At 33.7% G+C, this 23,067-nt stretch overlaps 2 protein-coding genes across 5 annotated transcripts; both read left to right on the forward strand.

The window, feature by feature from the left end:
* The first annotated feature begins 1,312 nt into the window (after positions 1-1,312).
* LOC128676680 (thyrostimulin beta-5 subunit-like) lies at positions 1,313-7,994 on the forward strand. Of its 2 annotated transcripts, none has more exons than XM_053756952.1 (4): positions 1,313-1,414; positions 5,526-5,719; positions 6,549-6,707; positions 7,084-7,994. In XM_053756952.1, the coding sequence occupies exons 2-4, from the start codon at positions 5,528-5,530 to the stop codon at positions 7,168-7,170; spliced, it is 438 nt and encodes a 145-aa protein (XP_053612927.1). In that variant the 5' UTR covers positions 1,313-1,414; positions 5,526-5,527; the 3' UTR covers positions 7,171-7,994. The 2 variants fall into 2 exon arrangements, with proteins under 2 accessions (XP_053612927.1, XP_053612926.1); XM_053756951.1 differs by lacking the exon at positions 1,313-1,414 and adding an exon at positions 4,999-5,182.
* A 6,143-nt stretch (positions 7,995-14,137) lies between these two features.
* Positions 14,138-22,617, forward strand: LOC128676701 (uncharacterized). Of its 3 annotated transcripts, none has more exons than XM_053756976.1 (7): positions 14,138-14,315; positions 18,264-18,484; positions 19,140-19,278; positions 19,816-19,949; positions 20,446-20,568; positions 21,523-21,685; positions 22,190-22,617. In XM_053756976.1, exons 1-7 carry the CDS (start codon positions 14,261-14,263, stop codon positions 22,273-22,275), a joined length of 921 nt encoding a protein of 306 aa, XP_053612951.1. In that variant the 5' UTR covers positions 14,138-14,260; the 3' UTR covers positions 22,276-22,617. The 3 variants fall into 3 exon arrangements, with proteins under 3 accessions (XP_053612951.1, XP_053612953.1, XP_053612952.1); XM_053756977.1 differs by lacking the exon at positions 14,138-14,315 and adding an exon at positions 17,369-17,596; XM_053756978.2 differs by lacking the exon at positions 20,446-20,568.
* The last annotated feature ends 450 nt before the right edge of the window (positions 22,618-23,067 follow it).

Here is a 23,067-nt window from a genome sequence, read left to right on the forward strand (position 1 = left end):
TACCTAGCAATTAAACCTTTTAATGACTGTGCGCATCACTGCGGTTTTGTCGCCTATGATTCTTTAAACTATTTTTGAATCTTGGTTAAATTTATCTTAATGTTATTCAGTAGACCACAGGCAGACAGGAAGAAAATAAGTACATATCATATTATAAGAAATTATTGCTACAGATTGTTAATGAACGGAGAAAAGAAATTAAATAGATTATCTCCCATTTTTAGTGCTGTCGGTCGCCTATAGGTAACTAGAGTTTGGTACCTAGGTATAGCAAAGAATAATCAATTGCTATCTAGTTTGATGTAACTTATACACAGAAGAATTAGCATCGGAGACAACACCAAAAATAGTAGGACTCCACCTTAAAAAGAAGTAGCTGTGGTTGTAGATAATTAATTTGGTCATCATCTCAAAATAGGTGCTTTTGTTCTTGATATACTTAGTTCGCTACCTACACCTTATAGAAGATATATCGTAGGTACTAAAACACAATGGAGGAAATACGACGGCGGCTCTCCATTACTTTTATTACTTACCTGGAGGTATTTGAGATGGCATTAATTACACTGGACGCTAGAGAGCGCTTTACACGTCACCGCGGCCGCCGACCGAGCTATTGCCATTCTTGAGCTCTTGCGTCAATATTAGGTATCTACAAATATCGAGAAAGAATTAGTTTAGTAGTAGATTTTCATCATAAACTAGCGGCCCGTCCCGACTTCGCTCGGTTAAAAACACAATAAATTATTACACCTAAACCTTCCTCAGGAATCACACTATTTAGTGGTAAAAACCGCATGAAAATATGTGCAGCAATTTTTGTGTTTATTACGAACAGACAGAAAGACAGACGCGGCAGAAGGCTTTGTTTTATATTATGTAAGGATAGGTTTTGTCATTTTTATTAATTTTGTGCAAATTTTCACCTATTTATTACTAAATAGGTGAAAATTTGCACAAAATTAATAATAAGTAATACTACGACGTTATATACTTAGCTAAATCAAACGTTATTAAATAATGTTATATTATTTAGGTAGATAAGGAGTAATTTTTTATACAACGTAGCAGCTATTGATAATTAGTTATAGGTACCTCAAGCAATACCCAAGCAAGCAAATACCTAAGTCAACAATAACCGGCCATGTCGAGCAATTAAGCCAAGTGAGCTAATACAGATTAACAAAAAAATGTATTGATAAGTTAATGACCCACTCATCAGGTATATCTCAAGAGTATTAGGTATTACTCACACATACCTCCTAAGCCTTGGCTCAGTAGATACTCGTACTCCTGAGGTTTTTCCTCGAAACGCATCCGTTTTGAAGCGCATCTTAATTATTCCTCGAAGCGCACCTTTTAGTTGCTAATAGGTACGCTTGGAGGAGGAATATCTCGTACTCCTGAAGAGTAGGTAAGGTTTACACGATATTTTTATAAAAGTTGCTAGGTATTATGTAACTTTAACTAATTAAATTGAAGCACAATTAGGTACGATTATAGAGTGAATGGTTCTAAATCTAAACTAACTGATAAGTTTTGTGTCATGTAAAGCGTCCTTTGGATCACCTCTAGCGAATAGCACCATTACGTGGCTCAATCCCAATTTCAATTTCACTTCACCGATTTTGATTCCAAATTAGGTGCAATTTATTTTCATTTCTTTTCGGAATGGTAAATGCTCCTGTTCTGTTTAATTTATTGTAGAAACCCCGCAAGTTGCCATTGCTTTCAAAATAATAGGCATCAGCCAGCCGTAATTGTTTGTTGTTAATGAAGTTCTTATTAAAATCTTGTAACGCTCCGCTTGTTGTAAATTAATGAAGGCGTTGTTAGATCTAGATACCATATGGCTGTTTTAACCACTAACCCTTATTAATTGCAAAGCTCTCCTTTATGTCATTAGCATTTATATAGGTAATATTTTTTGTAAAGGTAGGTACAATACGTTTTATAACGTAATCCTACTTGAATTGAATGAATTTAATTGAATTATGTTAAGTAGGTAGGTACCTAGGTATATACTTATTTACAAAAATATAGTTATACAAGTATCGCAAGTATCAATGTCCCGCCTACATAAATCTGGAGTAAATTATCGAAGTATTTGCAAAGTATGGTACATAGGTACCTACATAGGTACTAAGGAATTTGTCATTTCTTTGATTTGACAATAAAATTACGTGCGTGAGAACGCACATAAAAACGCTTTCACACACGCGTAAGAACATTTTCAAAGAACTTAAAAGGGAGCTTATTTTTAATATCAGCTGATCCTCTGCTAATTGGTTCTTTGAATACGACTGCCTATTGTCAGTTAGGGTTGCTGAAAATATGATTTCATTTCGATGGTTTAAAAACAAATATCTATACATAAGAAATAAATAGCAATGCGTTCAAATATTGGGAGTAGATTAATCTGTGCTTATGTTATACAAATCGTTATTCGACAACCATTATCTGCAAAAGTGAATCTTCCAATCTGACCGAATACCGTTTGTGTTTCGTTGATTGACCCATCAACGTAATATCCTGAACGGGAGTGGACTCCATTTTTCGCCGCAACATTGACACATCTACAACAGCCTCTGATTACAGGCTCTTTAGCCTCTCGACCATAACAAGACCACCAATTTACGTATCAATGGATAATTTCCGTAGCTCATGTACTTTAATAATAGGGTTGACCACCACATAAGTGCGCCGAATTTATATCGACATCTCACAACTCTATTAATTACGATTCTAATTATACATTCAACAGTCATATTTTTGTTGTTTACCAATGAAAATGGTTACAAAAACTTGATTGGCTGGAAGAAATCCCTTTCTGCGATAAGTTCGCCTTTATAAGCGTCTCTTTTTTACTGCCTTTCTTTGTGTTTTCGTTTATAAATAAACAAACATTGAAGGTAATATATATATATATATATATATATATATATATATATATATATATATATATATATATATTTTATAACAGTAGATACCACTTGTCACTTAGGTAGCTCGTCCCGTAGTCTCGCAATTTTTGAGTTTATTCATGACAAACAACAAAATGTTTTTATTTTGTAGTTTGTCAAATCTTTTCTGTTTGTAATACCTTATGGAATAAATTTATAATGACATGAAGCTGCCATGTCAAACCTTATTCATATAGATATCACCCAGGTATTTCTAACATTTTGAAATGGCAACGGCAAAGTAAGATTAGATTAGGTGTATCTACGTATCTTCAAGGATTGCACTGTAAGAATACATTAGAGGATTAAAATGTTATCAATCCAGAGTTCTACTAGTTACTTACTTAGTGTAAGGAGGTATTCTTTAGAAATTATCTGAGAATATGGCTTTCAGCGATGTACTGGTATGCCTATTATTTTATTCATCTTAGTCGTTTCCCGCATGTTTTTTCAGCCAGTTTTAAATAAGTACCTACATTACATCATATTATAAAACAAAGTCGCTTTCCGCTGCCTATCCCTATGTATGCTTAGATCTTTAAAACGGACAAACTTTGATTTTGATGCTGGTTTAAGAAAAATAAATAGTGTGATTCCTGAGGATGGTATCAATGTATAATTTATAAAGGTTTTACCCGAGCGAGTACCTTTTAAACTCTAAACTAAATACTATTCTGTTTTGTTTACACTTTGCAATATCCGAAATAATGTTGCCTCTATAATTAAGAGTCACGTCGCAGACACCAGACAATTCGACGATACGCAGTGAGGAAGAAACGAATTCGTTACATTTAGTAAAGGTGCATATACACATGTCTTAACAAATAAATTTATATTTAAAGTGAAAAGGCGCTTAAACTTGTTCATGGTTAGTAAACCTAGATCGTGTAACTGTCGCTGTAAGCTGACCCTTGGGGTCCTCTTGGCCCTAACACAACTCTATAACAAACCTAATCAGGAGTAAGTATTGTGCTTTTCGCTAATGGCCTATTACATTTAAAACATAAATTAATAAAAAAAAAATTTCTGCCGTCTTGTGAGTTTCTAACAGCCAGTGCGAATAAAAAAATATCTTAGGAAGACGGCCTGCATGGCCTGCAGCTTGCGCCACAGCAGCCTGCACTCATGACTCGCATACCTGCGTTCCATATTTAAAATCAGATATATAATTTATTGGACGAGAAATTAAAATTTTCAAAAAATTAATTTAAAACAAACATATAAAAAACATCGCAAGAGTTCGCAGGTAACATATGGTAGGCCACAAATGTTTATCATGCTTTTAGTGGAAAAGCAGCTTAAACTTGTTCATCGTTAGTAAACATAGATCGTGTAAGTGTCGCTGTAAGCGCGACCCTTTGTCCTAACACAACTCTATTACAAACCTAATCAGGAGTAGTGTGCAGGACTGGCCTTTTGCTAAACTTGTTAATCCCGTTCCCGGCCTATTACGACCATTGATTAGTGGCTCAGCTGTGAAATGACTGCGGTTTCTATACTTTGTACTACCTAATGTAGTTTGTTAGTTCGACCGCTTGATAGGAGTTCGAATGAAAGGAAAAATATCTATATATCTATTGTAGATATTAAATCAATTAGTGAGTAGCTAGAGCCTTGAGGTTCAAGAGTTGTGTACTTCGAGACGTGACTAACAACCGTACTATAAAATGTATTAGTATGTATTTAGACAATTTTTGTGTTGCTTATAAACTTTAAAGATAATACAAAAAACTAATTTACTGTATTCCCTCTCATATGCGCGTGTTTCTAGTTGCGTTAGCAGCGTTAGCATTGCGTTGCATCAGCATAAAAAATAACATTAAAGTTTTAAAAGTTCGACTGTGATTGCGACCTGTCTGTCTGCCGCCAACCCTTCTTGGAAATGCTATTGTTGCCTATCAGTTGTCTAGACTACCCTTAGTTGCCTCGTACTCCGTGGTAGGATTAAACTATACACACAATACTTATGATCTATTTAATTTGCATAAACACAGTACGACTATATATCCATGCTCAGTGATACGCGTTTAATATTTGGTTTTATTTCGTTTTTATTTTCATTTGCCTATCTGTGTTTTATGACACCGATCACAGTTCCAAGTTTAATGGTCTGAAACAAAATCATAATGTTCATTCGGCACGAATAATTATAAAGAAAAGGATACGTTGGCCAGTCTTATTTTAACTGTGAAGAGAAGAGCATTTAGCTATGGGCAAGTGTAAGTTTTTAAACTTTATTAAAGAACTTAAAAACTTTACAACTGGTGGTCTTGTGCCGTAAAGCATTTTCTGCCTGTCAAACCTTAGCACCGAACAGAAAAGACAAAAGGGGTGGTACTTTAAAAAATAATACGTAAAGATAGACAATGAAAAAGATACTCATTTCGATGTAATTAGGTACTGTGCACGCGGTAGCAGTCTTGATAAAGTATGAGGACTCCTTTCAATACATTCTGGCCTAACATTTCATTGCGATTGGAAAAGTTTTAATAAAATTACTAAACTAGACTATAGAGGAAGACAAGGAAGGATTCTCCATATTTCTTTTTCTATTGTTCTCAGGCATGAACCGTAGCGGATGGGTATATCAGTGGTGGGTGCAAACTCTGGCTTTGTACCTGGTGGCAGCAGGAGGCCTAGAGCCCTGTACAAAGAGGATGACTCCCGCTCGTGCCGAGCAGATGGACAGCAAGGGCTTGCGATGCTGGGACAATGTTAAGGTCCCATCTTGTGGCGGTCGGTGTGACTCCAGGGAAGTAAGTGAAGTTCTCGAAGTCTTCGACTCGTTTACAATTTTTGATTATAATTTAATTTTGCCGAAACTTATAATAAATATTGTCTACCCTAATTGATGTTTTGTTGATGTTTAGTTTAGTAGCCAAACAAAAGTTGGACCAATTTTAGAATCTCTATGATTATGTCTTAAAACGATTAGTTCATGAGCTGGCAGTGCCGGCAATTTATGATCAAATGTATAAAGACATGAGAAAGGTAATAATTACTACCACTTAGTAATCGTATCGATATCTTAGTTATTGCCATATTACTTCAAACAAACACGGAGGAAAAAATACACTATGTATGTAGCTCTCTGTCTACTCTTGCAAGAAAGGGCAATTGTCCTGAACGAAAATCTGCCCCTTTCTCCGCTCAATGATCAAAGTACTTATTAATTGTGCCCGTGATGGTACCTACCTATTAACACGAGAGTCATTATATGTATAGCTATCGGGATCAAAAGTTTCACAATTTCATTGGCGACAGATTGCATTTATTACGTCATTAGTAAAATTTCGATGAAGATTATATTGTTACGTATATAAATGATTAGATGAATCTTATATGATTTTGAAAGAGATCAAGTAATAAAAGATATTCATAGTTTAAATTAATTAATTAAAAAGTCAATGCCACAAACTAATAATAATATCTAAGCAAGTATGGAAAGATAATAATAAAGAAATCTACGTAAATCATGTGAAATGACTTTATTCGGAATTTCAGAGTGAAGAAAAATAAATTGACGATTGACGAATCGAAGAATCGATTAAAGCTAACAAAATCACACATTAATTATATCTGTAGGTTTCAGACTGGGAATTTCCGTTCAAGATATCTCATCACCCGGTATGCGTGTACGGCTCGCGCCGCAAAATGCTGGTCCACCTGCGCCACTGCGACCCGGGAGTGGAGCCTGATACGGACAAATTCACTTTTTTTGCTGCTGAAGATTGCCGTTGTCAGGTATTCCTCAAACAGTTATATGCTCATCATCATCATCATCAACAGCCATTCAAACATCCCCACTGCTGGGGCACTGACCTTCTTCACGGATGGATAAGGAGTTATGTGCTCATTGTGAAGGTATACCGTCGTCGCGATTCGTTTAGCACGTTTAGTTTCTCGAAATTTATTGAACGGAGCGTGTCCGTTCAAATTGTTGAACGGACGCACAAACATATAGACAGACAAAAAATCTTTAAAAAATTGTTTTGACTTCTATTAATCCTATAAAGACACCCCATATTTAATTTCTTTAATATCTCCTGTGTACATAGCCCACTTACAAGTTTAATATATGTACTTATAGTTAAGTATGTATTAGGTATAATTCTTTCAGATATGTTCTTCGCAACATACCAGCTGCGAGTGGCTGCCACCGAATGCTACTATATTGCAAGGAATCCACCACGGAGAAGCCATTTAACTTGCGGAATCATTATTTAGAAGAAATATTACATTCATTCATAAAACATAATATGTTATACATACATACTTTCTTAAATAACTTGAGGCTGGGGATTCTCGAAAGCGAAAAATAAATAGTTATAATTATTTTCGATATTATTATATGAATTTGATAATTATTATTAGAATTTGAATATAAAAAAACCACAAATGTTACAAATTTCCTCTAAAAAATGACTCGATTTATGATACGAATGTGAACTTTTTTCGACAACATGAAAATCCCCAGTAAAAGTAGGTGGGCCATATTTTGTACAAGTCCATTAGAGCTTACAATTTGAACATTATCGCGATCAAGATAACGCCAATCAGAGCTAAAAGGTCACTGTAGATCATTATTTCTTGCTGACCAATAAACAGACTTATAAAAATTGAAAACGTTAAAAATTGTGAGTTTGTATGTTTCGTGGAACAACTGGATCAATTTTGACGATACGGAGTGAACGGTTAGAATAAAACGAATAAAACCTGGATAAACTGCATACTTTTAATCTCGCAATTTCATCGGGAGCGGCACCCTGAGGCCAAATTCCAATGATTATTGTGTGAGTCCTTATCACTACATAGTATAAAACAAAGTTGTCCTCCACGACTGTCTGTTTCTAAATTTTCTTCATATAAACCACGTAACGGATTTTTATGCAGTATTCGCTGTTATTTCGACAACTTATACCCAAAGGTTTATAGTCCTCATACGAAGCCAGGTCGGGTTGCCATTTCAACCATTGTCTTTTAAGTGCCTGCCTACTGTATATAATAACTACTTATAATGCCAACTAAAACCCCAGATTACATTACAATTGATAAACGATGTATTAATTTTAATAAATTTAATTTTACATAGGTAGGAAATATACGCAAGATGAAGTGAAATTTGAAATATATGACAGCTAATATAGAGATGAGGTGCGACGCACGAGTGAATCTCGCGCGCCTCAAATTTAATTTTGTATTTAATGAGATACAGCCGAATTAATACACACGACTGTCGACTGTTCTATTTGGGGATTTCGAATCGAATGGAAGAGGAACATAAAATGAAAAGTGTATAAATTCAATTCCGTAAGTATAACATCATACATATCTTTATCAATTTCGATGTGTAGGATGGTTTATAGATGTTTAAATTATCTCAATTAACAGAATTCTTAGGCAACAAATTCCAATTATTAAATTGTCAAAATAATAATAAAAAAATGAAATGCAAATTCCATTTGGTTCTAAATCTTTTTGTTCAAATCCTCCTCCATTACGGAGCACTTGGAACAACCCAATCACGTTTTTACGTATTCACCAATTTGTTCTAATTTTCTCGGCTCTTTCAAATAAATATTACATTTACCAACATTTGTAATTGATGTAGCTTTTTTTAGACATTGATTAAAATATGATTGAATATTTGTGGTTTCCACTTGTTATTAGACATTTTGCGATATTAGGAAGAAATAAGTTCAGAATTAAAGTAGATTGCTGTGGGTGAGATTCTTCTTCGTAATGAAAATTGCGCTTCATTTGAATTTCAACAAAATTCCATTGAAATAGTAAAATGCTTATATTCAAACATGATATGAATAAACCAAATGAACCTAAAAAAACACAGCATATCGTAAATATTTTTCCATACTACTTTACAATACATAAACCACGGATATTGCAATATGACAATTATATCCTCGGCATAGAGGTTCATATGGGGTGGCCTGGCAACTTTCAGTTGTACTGTATTATACAGTGACATCGCAAGATTCGCGAGTCGACGTTATTCAATTTCGGCTGTCATATAACTTTGCGTCACAACAATTCTGGTCCCGTTGTTACTACGATAATATGTCGCCGCCTGAATACTCGAGACAATTTTTCATCACTAGACCAGATGAAAATAAGGAGCATACCGGGAAGCAGGTGAGGTATGTGCCTTTAGTTTTCTTAGAAAAGACGAAAAAATGTCAACCGTATTGATGACATTTGCTTCCGGCGAAGGAAAACATCGTGAGGAACCAGTTTGCCGCTTCTACACTGGTTGATAGTTTAATTCACTAGTTTGTATGCAACTACTTGCCACTAGATGGAAGGATAGATATGGTAAAATTCATGTTAGGTAGCAGTAATACACACGATATGAAATAAAGACACGGTGTTGTCTTTATGGGCATATGTGGGGATAATTTAATATCATGCCTTCTTTTAATGACCCACTTGGTGTAACCTCGATAGAGTACCTAGGTACTGTTCTGATATGCCCGGGGCCTTGTTTGATTCCCGCTCGATAGCTGAATTTTTTCATTTGATTAAATATTTCGAAAATTAGTTACTGTTATATCGTTAGTGTACTTGTTATATTGACTGTGATAACCGACTAAGAAGGGATTACGACCGAGCGCGCAAGATTGTTTAGAAGTCTGCACTTGTCAGCACCAGCCAACTTTGAAGTTTACTATAACCAGCGCACAACAACTAAAGTTTGCCTTTTTTTTAATTTGTGGCGCAGATTAAACTTATCATCAAAGTTGACTGGTGCAACTAACCTTACTAACATTCACAGAGGTCAACTCTGGAAGCTCAACCAGAACAGAGCATCTGGAATTAATTTAGCCGACAGGTGGCCGTAACTGGCTCGGTAGTCCGACCCACCACGGGCCTTAACGACGTTGACTTTCCAACTTTTGTAATAGCTAGAACGGAACTTCAGAGTTCTGAACAAAAATTATTGTCTTGTAAGTACGTGTAGGCAGGTAGGTACTTGAGAGTAATAAGATTCAACTTTTAGCTCAGTCGCTTTTTTATCCTGCTTCCTAGTAATATAATTGCGTGAGTGTTTGCTGGTTGGTTTTTGTTACAGGCCAATTCTGTTATTTATACAAAAGAGAAAGCATTATAGAAGTGTATGTTTTGTCTTGTTCTGTGCATGCTAAATTTTGTAAAGTACGAAAGTACGATAGTGACAATACTTAATTTAGCTATGCTAAAATATTGTATATATTTTTTATTAATCCTGTAAAAGATAGCAGTTGAATAACCATGTTACATGTTTTCTAGAAGAGATATTAGAAGGACCCATAACCGGAGAGTATGTATGAAGTCAGCTGTAAGTATAAAGGAAGCAAGTGAGATTTGTTAAGACAGTGGCAAGTGGTAATCACAGAAAAAGACGACATAATTATGTATGTTTTCATGATTATACAAAGACTGAAAAAAATTGAATTAAATGTACAATAATATTTTGAATTAACTGAAAAAAAACAGTTGATAAGGTATCGCTAGCTTAGTATGGTTTCCCGTCGAGGATATGACTTACTGGCATTCCGATAAAAAAGGATATTGTACTTGATAGCAAACATTGGGATCACATGTCACCACGAAGTGAGACATATTTCAAGTGGAGTTGAGTATGTTATACGATACGACCCGCTGGTAATGCTTGATAGTAGTAAATATTCCTATTTCTACTACATATTTCGGTTTGAATAAAATGGATATATTCAATTTACTGTCATAGTTTATAAGAACTGCTAAGAAATAGATTCATATACTTTACCTATACCATCTTAAATAAGTATTTATGTTCACTCTACCTATACAATTTTCTATAAAAGTTCCAATTTATATGAAATATGGAATGAAATAAGACTTAAAACTTCATTTATTACTTTTGTCTGCGGCTTCGTACGCAGTTTATGTCATTCTTCAATTCTACAACTATGTCCACATTAAAAATCAGCTTTTTGACTTTAAAGGAAGACAAACAAACAAGACTTTCACGTTTTTGATATTAATATATTTATAAGGTATTATATATTTATGATAGGTATGGATTGTTGAAGCATTTCAATAATTACAAGTTTTGAGCTTGAATGTACCTTTGTACTATAATAATGATAATACAGATATAGGTATATAATGTAGCTAATATAAAACGAATTTAATGTTCTTGGTTGGCACAGTCGCAAACTACTAAGTTCTACAACTATGTCCACATTAAAAATCAGCTTTTTGACTTTAAAGGAAGACAAACAAACAAGACTTCTCGTTTATGATATTAATATATTTATAAGATATTATATGTATAGGTATGGATTGTTGAAGCATTTCAATAATTACAAGTTTTGAGCTTGAATGTACCTTTGTACTATAATAATGATAATACAGATATAGGTATATAATGTAACTAATATAAAACGAATTTAATGTTCTTGGTTGGCACAGTCGCAAAAGTACCTAATAGGTAGATATTGAGGCGCATCGTACTTAAATGGAAAATACGGCGTCAGCAAAAAAGTCAATTTGTGCCTTTTACGAGTCGTAGTAAGCACGAGTTTAACTGTTATTTTACTGCTTTGGGCTTGTACATTGATTTACGATTTTTTTCGCTTCTTTTTAAATTGTAAATCTTGGCTGAGCCAATCTTATTTGTTTGTTCGTACTTAAATGACCATGGAAATCATCGAAAATTCTCCATATCGTGTATTTTTAGTGGAATAGTTGTAGTTTGCAAATTTACCGGAAAATAGAAATTAATAATTTATGAGATACACCTGACACGACTGACAGATATAATGAGGTCCCGACGCTTTGCACAACTATGTTATTGAAATTTTACCGCCCTTTAATATTTAGTTAAATCTAACTTTACGTGATTTTTATAATGGGTAATTTCCGTTGACCTAGAACCCTGAAATTTGGCAAATAGTAAGGCATAATACAAACCAAAAAGATAATTCATTTTACGAAACCCACGGTGCACGAGTCCAACTCACATTTGACTGGTTAAGAGTCTGTAGATGTAGCAGGGAATTTTTTAAGAAGATTCTAAGATATTAGTTGAAAGTCTATTGTAGTCGACTAAAAATCATAACAACAAGATTTTCGCGGACGATTCTTAATTAACATTAGACAGATTTTCGCAATATTCTCACCTGTGAAGCAGTTGATGTTTGAACAATGTTCAGATTTAATTAAACTTTGAATTTACAAAATAACCGAAAGCTACCGAAGGTCTGGCTGTTGGCAGCTGCGGTAGATACTTTACGCAGATATTGTTGGCAATTCAACTTTGTTTAACTTTTTACTAATTACTTATATATTTCTAAACTAAATTCCATCAAAATCTACCTAAATCTGAAAATAATTACAATTTTCATGTAAATTATTTGCATAACAGAGATTACCTATCTCCTAATAATTTAGTGATGTAAATCATAAAATAATTTAATATGTAACCCTAGAAAAATGACTACTCATTTATAATAATAATAAGACGTGGAAAACTGGAGCATTCCAAGGAGCGGAATTCTTCGTCGGAATTTCATTAAAATCCCTCGTTCGCTTATTGATATGGGCGCCCCGCGCTCGCCCGCTTCGCACTTTATTAAGAAATCATACGAATGTCTGCGGAAGCGCGCGTACGTGACTATACGCCACATTGCCTCCCTTGCATGAGCTCCGAATAATCCGATACTGATGGGTAACGACTCAAATTAAAATTAATTAATTTACCGCCCTGTACCGTCTTATTAGTAATACAAACAGGAAGGCTTATTTGAACACGATTTATAACAATATAAGTCTTATCTAATCAGTCTTATACATGGAATAAGTTCTAACTAACTCTACGTTCTAACTTCGGTACCTACCGAAGTACTGGTAATCCATGGTCTTATATTATCTAGTAACAGTTTTTACTGGTTCCTTTGTGATGATAATGCATTTTATGACATGAAGTAATAAAATAGGTGGTTAGCGTCTTCTTTTCCCCTTGATGAGACTGTGGAAAGAAAACACTTAACCATAGACCCATTCACTTATGGGACCACGGGAAATAATTCTAAGTCCAGTATCGTTTTTCTACGATAGCATTAATGGAGAAGTGACTACAGCGCGCACATGAAATTGAGTTGTAGAATAATAAATAATAATATAGGAATATGTTCGAAAATTTCTCCTATTATTAGAACCCTTTATCCATTATCAGTTTTCAATTACTAAATACTTCTCTAGAATTTCCGCGAAAGGGGATCAAACTAGTATTAATTGCCCGCCAATATTATTACGAGGGTAAATGCTCAGTTACTCTCATGGCTAGTACTAGGAGAGATTATTACGATGACTGTCTAACAAAACTGAACTAAGGGTCGCATCGATCACAACTCCCCTTCACAAAGATCCTCGGTCATTGTCCTCCCTCTGTGATCAATCATCTCAGTATCCAAATATCATTATTTGTAGACCGAGTTTTCTTTTGAGTACAAACACACGTGTTTCAATTAGATAAAGAAGGAAAAAAATTAGACTAATTTTGTCTACACGTGTTTGAATATTATTTGAATAAAGCGGGGCAATTCAAGTAAAATGACACATAAATCATGTTCATGCTTATGAGTTAGAATTCATGCACCTCTGTTATTAATAATAATGAAAAATAACACCTCTGTTATGACTATGTTTTAGGGGATAGGCATCCTATTAAATTAAGTTAAACTGGGATAAAAACCCTATAAGCTACCGCTATATTAAATTTTATTGAAATCCGTCTAATATTATTTGCCTGATTGAGTAACAAACATCTACACATGTAAATTATTATTTTTATTTTGTATTCTTTTTTTTTGGGGATCTCTATTGTATTAGTAGGATTTTAATTCTTATCATTTAATTTGAATTACATATAACAATGTTTTCAGATATTAATTTAACCGGTCAAAATTAATGTAATTGGTCTGCTATTTCGACTCGAAAAGAAGATATCTTCTTATATAATAATGTATAAATCATATAAATATAGTATGCACCTGCGAAAGATGCATACTATATTTTTTGCCTCATTATTAAGTAATTCTTAGCACGGAATACTAAAGTACTACTTCAGATACCTAAAGTCCCTAGACTTTAGGTATCTGAAAAGCTTGGCATCCAAGCATCGGAACTCCCCCGTCCGTCAGTAGTTATTCGGGCGGAGTAGCGTGAGCTTGCTACGACCGCTACGGTACGGCTACGGATGTGCTACGAAGAAATTAATTAAAATATTATAAGTTTTAGCAAGTGACTTTTGTTTTATGGACATGACATCAGTAAGAATAAGGATTGTTCTGCTCGTTATAATTGTTTATGGTATGTTGGTAACAATTCATATTTTAATAATACGTGTTTATTGCAATATAAATTCCGGTGAATTGAACATGCGTTATTAGAATTTTCAACATAATTAACAACAAATTGACTAGAAGGTCAAATATAAATTAATTTTTAATTATGATTTGGTTAATTAATGACCTTAATTAAAAAGTTTAACTTTGTATTTGTTTTAGTTAATTATTAGTGATATAAATTACAAAACACGATCTACTCTGGATTTATTTTTTCTGTAATAAGTTATTAATTAGAATAATATGTGGTACTGTTTAGCGATATGTGCAAGACTCAGTAAACATGTTGATTTATTTTCTAGTCTTTATAAAATTTAATAAAAATAAATGAATTTTTATTATTACATAACTGAAAATACGAGTTCACAATACAAACTTTAGGCCTGTTTTTGAGCATTTCTGTTGGAAAATGACGGAATTGTAAAAAAAGTCAATGTAAAGCTGCAAGTTGTGGTAACTTACAAAATAAGTTAAAGTACGAATGTTATTTTACAACTTTAAGCTAAGTATATTGGTCATTTATTTATGAGTCAATTTAGCTTGTCCCGTAATCCGCACGTTGGCGACTGCATCCAGTCTAAACCAAAACTAAACCGGCAACTATTTCTGAGAAATAGTGCAATAACAGACACAGGGGCATACCGAAAGACTTAGCTATTATTAAGTTATGCTCTCAAACATGTGAATTATGTGGTGATGCTGTTTTACGGAAGATTTAATTCCAAATTGCCCAAAATATAATTAGATTTTGCGTAACTGCGTATTCGCGTATGAAACATTTTTCCGTTTCAGTAAGAATTTCGGCAAATTCTCTCTTGGAGCTTCCTTACTCCCCCATGGAACCTACATACAACATTTCGACTTTCTACGTCCCTTTCGGTTATGCGATGTCTATCAGTTACGGATATTGATGATTGATGATATGAAGAACATTGATACTCAATCACACAAAATCAAATGGATAGATTTCAATGAAATTTGGCACATGGGTAGCATAAAACCTGTAATGTGTTGCTCTTTATCCCAAAATTCCTAAAGGAGTGATGACCCGGGGCACAGCCAGTAGGTATCTGGTTTTTCCTGTATTATATTTTTAATTTTAAGACCTCTTCACTGGATCTAAAGCTGTCAGGGTGAATGAACTCAGCGGCGTGCTTTATTCACAAGAACTTCGCGATTTCGTGTTGGATTTGTGCCAAATCAATACGTTTTTACAAATAATACTTGATGTTTTGATTCTAGGTTTCTTTGCTGGGTATGGCTATATTATATTCGTTATTCTTTTGTCGTTGAAATAATATTAAAAAACCATGAAAAAACTAGCCCAGTAGACGAAGAGATTTTACGAAAGTGAAACTGTGGACAGAGAATATTACAGTAGCTTTGGCTTTATTATTGCGATCTTTGGATCGCAATAATAAATAAAAATAAATGTATTCTCAAGGGTGCATCCCCGACACAATTCACTTGCGCGATACGGAGGGATCAGCCCTAAGCTGGACCCTCGCTTGTCTACATTCACTTCTTATCTTGCCAACTACTCTTAAACGCACCCCAGAGAGAAACAATTCAAGGAGAAATTAAATAACTGGTTTACAGCTTATAAAAACGGAGATTTTTGATGAACAAATGTATTTATTATCGTTATTCTAGAAATAAGATAACGAATACCTATATGAAATCTACGTGAAGGTAGCAAAACGGCCAAGCCACACATTTTAACCAGAATGTAGAGTGTGTGAAATCTTGGCTCTACATGAGATCTGACCACTTTTTCATACATTTTGACTAAAGTGTAGAGTTTGTGACGCTAACTCGTCTTGGCAACATTTTTACATGAAAATGTTTCTGGAATTTTCATGAAATTTCATTTATTTTTGTAAGTTGGTAAAATCCTATGCAACCAAGTGTTTTATTATTGCAATACTTTAGTCTCACTATTTTTGTTTTGTTTTCTTTATTTTTTTAATATTATTTTTTTTTCATTTTTTTTATTCTTTATGTGCTAAATAATAATTAGTATAAGTAAATATTATTAGTAAATAAAAGGCGATAAAACATTAGGGAAATATAGGCGATACTAAATTAAAATTAACAAAAAAGTTTTAAATATGTTGTGCCGAAAGTTTGTGCGCCAAGCTATATTACGAATACAAAAAAAAATAGAGAAACCAATATAGACCCATACATTTACCGCATGCTATGCCTCTACTGACTTGTAAAACATAAAAATCTTTGTTCGAGACTACAAATATTTATCACTTTATTTTATGACTTTATTCAATGACTTAAATGATTATGTGTATGATGAGTTAAATTAATGATTTTTTACTCTAATTATATTATTTTTTTACGAAATGCTCTTCACAAACGTTCAGATACAGTTTTTTTTTTGTGATTTTGTGATCAGATACAGAAAATTGATTTTGATCTAGTATAATTTTAAAATCTTTTTGGGTCTTTGTCGCCCCTTTCAAATTTGTCGCCCTTGACACTTACGTCTACTGTTAAATCCGGCACTGCGACTCTACACGTTGGGGTCCACTACATCGGCATACCAAGTCAATTTACTTATTAGTTTATATATATACAACATAGCAAATATAAATCTTTTTTATAGAATCTTCTTCTCGTATACCCGCGATAGAAAAATTGAAAAAAAAAATCCAGAGTGTATGATACGTCGCTGATTCCGACACATAGAAAATATAAGTTTTTCGGCAAGTATAGGAGGGTGCTAAAGATTTTCCGATATGCCATACAGGTACAGGTAAAATAGATTTTTTACATTCGAACGAAGTTACGAGCAATAGCAGGTAATTGTTTGAAAAATAACTTTCTAGTTTAGGGTTAAGTCTTACACATTGGGGACACTAGAAGAAATATGAATAATGCCTTTTTTTTGTTTTCACGTTCAAAACCTACCAAGCTCCAGTTATTGATGAAAGAAAATGCATAAATATGTAATTTTGTCTTTTATGTAAGAGCGAGGGGTGATGATGTACCCTAACCCTCAGTATTCATACCACATCGAGGGCAGCGGACGCTTTTCACGACGGCAAATAACAAATTTACGATCCGAGAATTCATAATATTTTTTTCTATTAAAAATAAAAATAGTAATACATATAAGAAAACAGTGTCACCTCACCTACGAAGTGTATGTTTGAGTGTGGTGTTGTCTAAGAATTATGACATTTATAACTTTAAGTTTACGATTGCAACTAATTTTATGGACTGTTAGAGGTATGTAGTAAATAAATAAATGGCATGTATTGGTACTCGTACATATTATTACTTGGTATCATATAATTGCGATATTTTTCTTATGTGTACAATAGGGATACCTATTTACATTTATATTCATTGATAAACATTCTTTGATAAAATTTATTTATTCAAAATACTTTGAAGTTCGCTGTGTAACTTGCTGATAAGTACAGTCAACCGCATGTCAAGTTTCCCTTGTTTTGATCTCTATGTGGCGGTATTAGCGACGAATTTGCAATGTATTTAGGTAGCCTGAGGTTGACTGTATCTATCTACTTATTATAATATATAATGGTAAATGGTTTGCCTGGCTGATTGTAATACAAATAAAATGAGTGAGGTTATAATATCATATTTTCAATTAGTTCTGATATGAGATTACAGTCCCGGTAGACCGCGACCTAGTTACGAAGCAGCGTATTGTTTTTTTTTATATAATGAAGTTAATAAACTTACAAGCCTATTGTAGAATTGCCAAACTCGTTACATGGTAATTGGTTACATTATTGTTGGATCTAATGATTATAAAAATCATCAGTAGTAATTCTATGATGGTAAGAAACGACGGTGATTTTTAATTCAACAAAATATTTTGGTTCTTGTCTTTTAGGTAATTATAAAAAAACTTTACCCCTTGTTACAGAATCTTACTGCCTTAAAAACATAGAAATAAAAATACCCGATGCCGCCGAGAGGAATGCTAAAGTGGTTTTGGAATGTCATTTCGAATTGGAAAAACAAAAAATGTACATTGAGGAGTTATACCAGGTGAAATGGCATCATGAGAATGTGGAGTTTTGTCGCTACGAGCCTCGTAGTGTGCCGCCATTGAAGATTTTTCCTATTGATGGAATAGATGTTGTAGTAAGTTCATTTTTTTATCATTTAAAGTGGTTAGGACAAACTGTATTTGTTTTCTATAACTATTTGCGTGGGATGTTTATAAAATAAACTGTACTTACTCGAAAATATTGTGAGAGTACCGTTCAGATTGTATAAAACATACCTAGTTACTCCAATCTTCGATGCATCTTTCATGAATAAAATTGTAGTTTTGTTGTTTTGAATAATTTTTTACGAACTTTTATTTAGTTTCACCTGTCCCGATGTTTGCTTGTCTGTCAGTATTAAAATTTTGCTAATCAAAGTTAGTTTTTTCCTACTTTAAGTCGTCCTACAGAGTTGAAATTTCCCACGTTGCTTCAGTTTCCATGACAATGCATTATTTTGATAAGCATGACCTGATGGTGTACCCAGGATCGGCTTCTCCTTAACGTTTTATAGCACGGACATGGGTGAATGTAGACATGGGTTTTTGTCAGACGTTAAATGATACAAGATCTCTCTGACGACAATAAAAGCTTGTAAAAATCTTGTTAAGGGTTGGTCGCATCAATAGAATTTAAGCTCGCCGTCGTTTAGATATAATGGAGTACTTAGTAAACACTAAGTTGCGCAGGTTAAATTTAACGTCAAAATTGATAGATGCAACCGAACCTAAGTGTTATCATTTATACAGAGGGAAGAAACCACAGAACAGAAGCTGACAATAATCCCCAGAAGCCGCGGCGCTGCGCAGGGACACTACATGTGCGAGGTGACGGCTGATTACCCATCTTTTGAAACGTTACGGGCTTTGAGACACATGTACATTGTCGGTAAGTTCTACATAAATTTTGTTTGCGTTGCCAACTTTGACGTTAACTTTAATGTGCGCAGAAGAAAACAAAGTATGCCGTTTTGTGTAAACGTCAGCGGCTCGCCGGCCAGTATCAACGTCAAATTTGACAGTGCAACTCATCCTAAGTGCCCTTTATTTATAGATTTAACATTGACTATCACTATAATAACTTGGTAAAATTGATTAATTTACAAAATCAAAACTCAATCAAAAATACCACCCCGACTAAAAAGCCCAATGGTGCCCACCGCGGCGGCATAATGCGGCATTTCCTTGGTCCATCCTTTGAACCAGGTACCAACCAGAGCGGTAAGCGTACCCACGTGCTTAAGTTATTATTGGCATTTTTCTATTTAGAGAATTTTATATATTGACAAAAATTGTTGGCATTTATGTCTCGACATTTTCAATGAATTTCGGTAAGACGATATGATGTCGATTTTAGCTATACATATTTCTACATTCCGTTACAATATAGATACACGTTACCGTATAAAATTTTATATTTTAACAGATTTGCCAAAAGATTATCCTGAACTGACGGATTTGAAAAGAAAGTACAAGCTGGGATCAAAATTAGTAGCAAACTGTTCCAGTGAAGAGTCCCTGCCCGCTGCCAACCTGACATTCTTCGTCAACGGTTTCCCGGTATGTACCGTAACATAGAAATTCAATAGAATAAATGAATATTTATTGCTTTTGAAGAGGGTACACATAATAATTCAACAAAATATAGATCGCCTGATCGAAATATAGATGGTCCAGTGGTCATTATTATTATAGAGTGGACATTATTATTACAGTGTGGTCATTATTATTATAGATCAGAATAGAATGGAAATATGTTTATTTACAATGATACAGATACACACATAATATATACAGATAACACTATGGATGTAAGTGGCCACAATAATACACAAATAACTTATCCATGAAAAATAAATTCCCGTAGAAAAATTCACTTAAATCTTTGTAACACATTGTTAAAAACTAAATTAAACTTACCTAAAATAAAAACTAAATAATAATTATGTGTGTGCAGTAATTTATTATTATTATGCAACAGGGTCCATGTGGTCGCACGTCTAGCCTTTGCTCATAATATGTTCTAACAATTTGTTACTTTTATATTTTGTTGTAGGCACGGCCTCAACACATATATCGTCGAGTTGACGGCGTCTCGCCGAGTGGTCTGATGAGCTCATACAGTTCTCTACAGTTCACTGTGCAGAGACGACACATAAACAAAGAATTAAAAATAAAGGTATAAAAGTAAATACAGTGTCACGTTTTTATATATAAAAAATGGTAAGCCCTTCTGGCATAATAGGGACCAACACTGTTTGAATGAGTTTCTTTCGGCATTTCTTCTCAGCAGTGGTCGTTCCGAAATGCTAGTATTTTGTAGCTTTGGTAAACATCATTTAATTTAGATTATGACGTGAAAAAGTGCCTGTGAAGGCCTAATTTCTGAATAAATGATTTGATTTTGATTTTTGATTTTGAGAAGACTAGTTTATAGCCCTATTCCTTGATTTACCTTGCGGATGAGAAGTAGCGTAAACATTTTATATTTTTCTTTCATTCCCAGAATGTAAGATGGTAAATCTAATTCTCTCAGTGTATGATGTCATATATATAAGTATATTTATGATAATGAAATAACAAGAAACACAATAATGTCACATATTCGAGTAATGTTCTAATAAAAATGAACATAAAAAATAGACAAACAAAATCGAAGCAATATCAATACAGAAGAAAACTGATTTCTTACTATTTTCAGGAAGAAATATTTATTTTCCTTTGATTGATATTGTTTCAGGTGTGATATATTTACCATCAATAATGATTGACGCGCGGGAATCAACGGAGTGATCAACTAATATTACCGTGCTTAGTATAAGTGGGTCGACATAGTACTTTTATAGGATCTCTTGAATTTGAATTTGCCCCGGGGCTTTCGTGACAATATCGGGATAAAAAGTAGTACTCGTGTACAAAATTTTATAACAATAGGTCCAGTAGATTTTGTGTGAAAAAATAACAAACATACATACTTACACATATACGTTCTTACAAACTTTCGCAATCCGACCAAAAATCACTGCTTGTAAAGTGTTGCACCTGCGTTGTAGGTATTTATTTTCGGGCTGTGCGCACGACAACTGATATAAAGTGTCGCAGTGATAGGGTTAAAATTACAGTGCAATTTCAGGTGAAATGTGCGGCGTACATATATTCGATCTACTGGAGAACGAATGAAAAGACGGCCATGTTGGATTATACCCCTCCCACCACTACCCCATCTGCATGGAACCAACGCGAAGAGGCTCTAGAGAACATAAAACCAAAACCGACTGCGGTGAAAGCGAAAGCAGGTAAACGTTTGTTCTTTTGTCAGATTTAATTGAAGTCAAGATGTTGAAATCTAATTCTGAACAGATTTTAGGTTACCTACCAATTCTATGATAATATTATAAGTAATGTATTTCTTAAGTTATTTACTATGAAATTAATCAGCAGCTTCTAGAACGTTATTACGTATAATTAAGGCCTTGTTGCTCGGATTTATTTTTAAATAGGTAGTTACCCAAAAGTTTTAATAATATACTAAAACAGGAATTTTGTCGAATAATTAATAACAACATGTTTTGTATACATATTATAACTTTGTTTTATAAACTGGTAAAATTTAAATATCCGTTACAATAAGTACGCACGTTTGTCCATGGCCATTGCAAAAAAGGTTTGTACAGCGATCAAACTTATGCTGATAAAAATCGCAAAAAACTTTAAACTATTAAAATAAACTATTTTGGAATTTTATGCCACGTAAATTTGAGTTAATTTATTTGTCCTAGCCAAAACCCTTTTTTTTTCAGATTCGGCAGTTATGAATCGAGCGAATGTCTACTATCTTGTATATACCATCTCAATCACATTACTGCTCCCTTCAGTTTTAAAGTAAAATTAATAATATATTTAGAAAAAATATATCATTAAGTATAGTAATAATTGTCCACATGTGAACTTGGAGATGAATCATCGCCGTATCGGCTGCCACATATCCACTCGTAAAGCCTAAAGTCAATCAAGTACGGATCCACGGAAGGAAGGAACACGCAAACCTGCTCGAACTTATGACAGTGTGTTAATCAACATTTTGTCGGGAGTGTCGCCACACAAACACCGCCGCCATCCGAGCACTAGCTCCGTGTTTCCGAGCGAGACATATTGTTACCTATCAATGATCTATTTATTTAACTTTATATAACAAAACCATACTTGTAACGTTTCCTTAAAACAAAACTACCTAACTAAAAATCTATAAACAATTAGCTAGAAAAACATTGCTTATTTTATGTAACTAATTTTAAAATACGAGTCGATTTATTTATACTCGTTAAATATCGTGACGAATAAGATAGGATATTATCACGAATAGGATGTTAGTCTAAAAATATTGTAATATGGACATCTCTTTAAAGATTTTTTTTATATTGGTCGCTACTAAAATCGTCCATAAAAAAAACTGTAGGATATAAATGAAAGCACCTTATGACTTTGTTATTATTTCGATATAAAAGACGTAAGAAAGTTTTTATAAATATTATGATGCTACAAAGTTATCCATAATGTTACATTCGCTTATCGAAAAGTAACTTTGTACTTTGTGTGTAACGTAAAACTAAGCCACTAACGTACTAAGTATAATAGCAAGGTCAAATTAACTGACGACTGAACATAAAACAAGAAAAAT

This window comes from Plodia interpunctella, chromosome 16, assembly GCF_027563975.2.
Source record: "Plodia interpunctella isolate USDA-ARS_2022_Savannah chromosome 16, ilPloInte3.2, whole genome shotgun sequence".
Classification (NCBI taxonomy): domain Eukaryota; kingdom Metazoa; phylum Arthropoda; class Insecta; order Lepidoptera; family Pyralidae; genus Plodia; species Plodia interpunctella.

Coding starts and splice junctions, on each gene's coding strand:
- LOC128676680 (XM_053756951.1), top strand. Junction 5,720..6,548: donor GTCGGTGTGACTCCAGGGAA/GTAAGTGAAGTT, acceptor TTATATCTGTAG/GTTTCAGACTGGGAATTTCC. Junction 6,708..7,083: donor CTGAAGATTGCCGTTGTCAG/GTATTCCTCAAA, acceptor TAATTCTTTCAG/ATATGTTCTTCGCAACATAC.
- LOC128676701 (XM_053756976.1), top strand. CDS start 14,261: ATGGACATGACATCAGTAAGAATAAGGATTGTTCTGCTCGTTATAATT. Junction 18,485..19,139: donor TTGATGGAATAGATGTTGTA/GTAAGTTCATTT, acceptor TCATTTATACAG/AGGGAAGAAACCACAGAACA. Junction 19,950..20,445: donor TCTTCGTCAACGGTTTCCCG/GTATGTACCGTA, acceptor ATTTTGTTGTAG/GCACGGCCTCAACACATATA.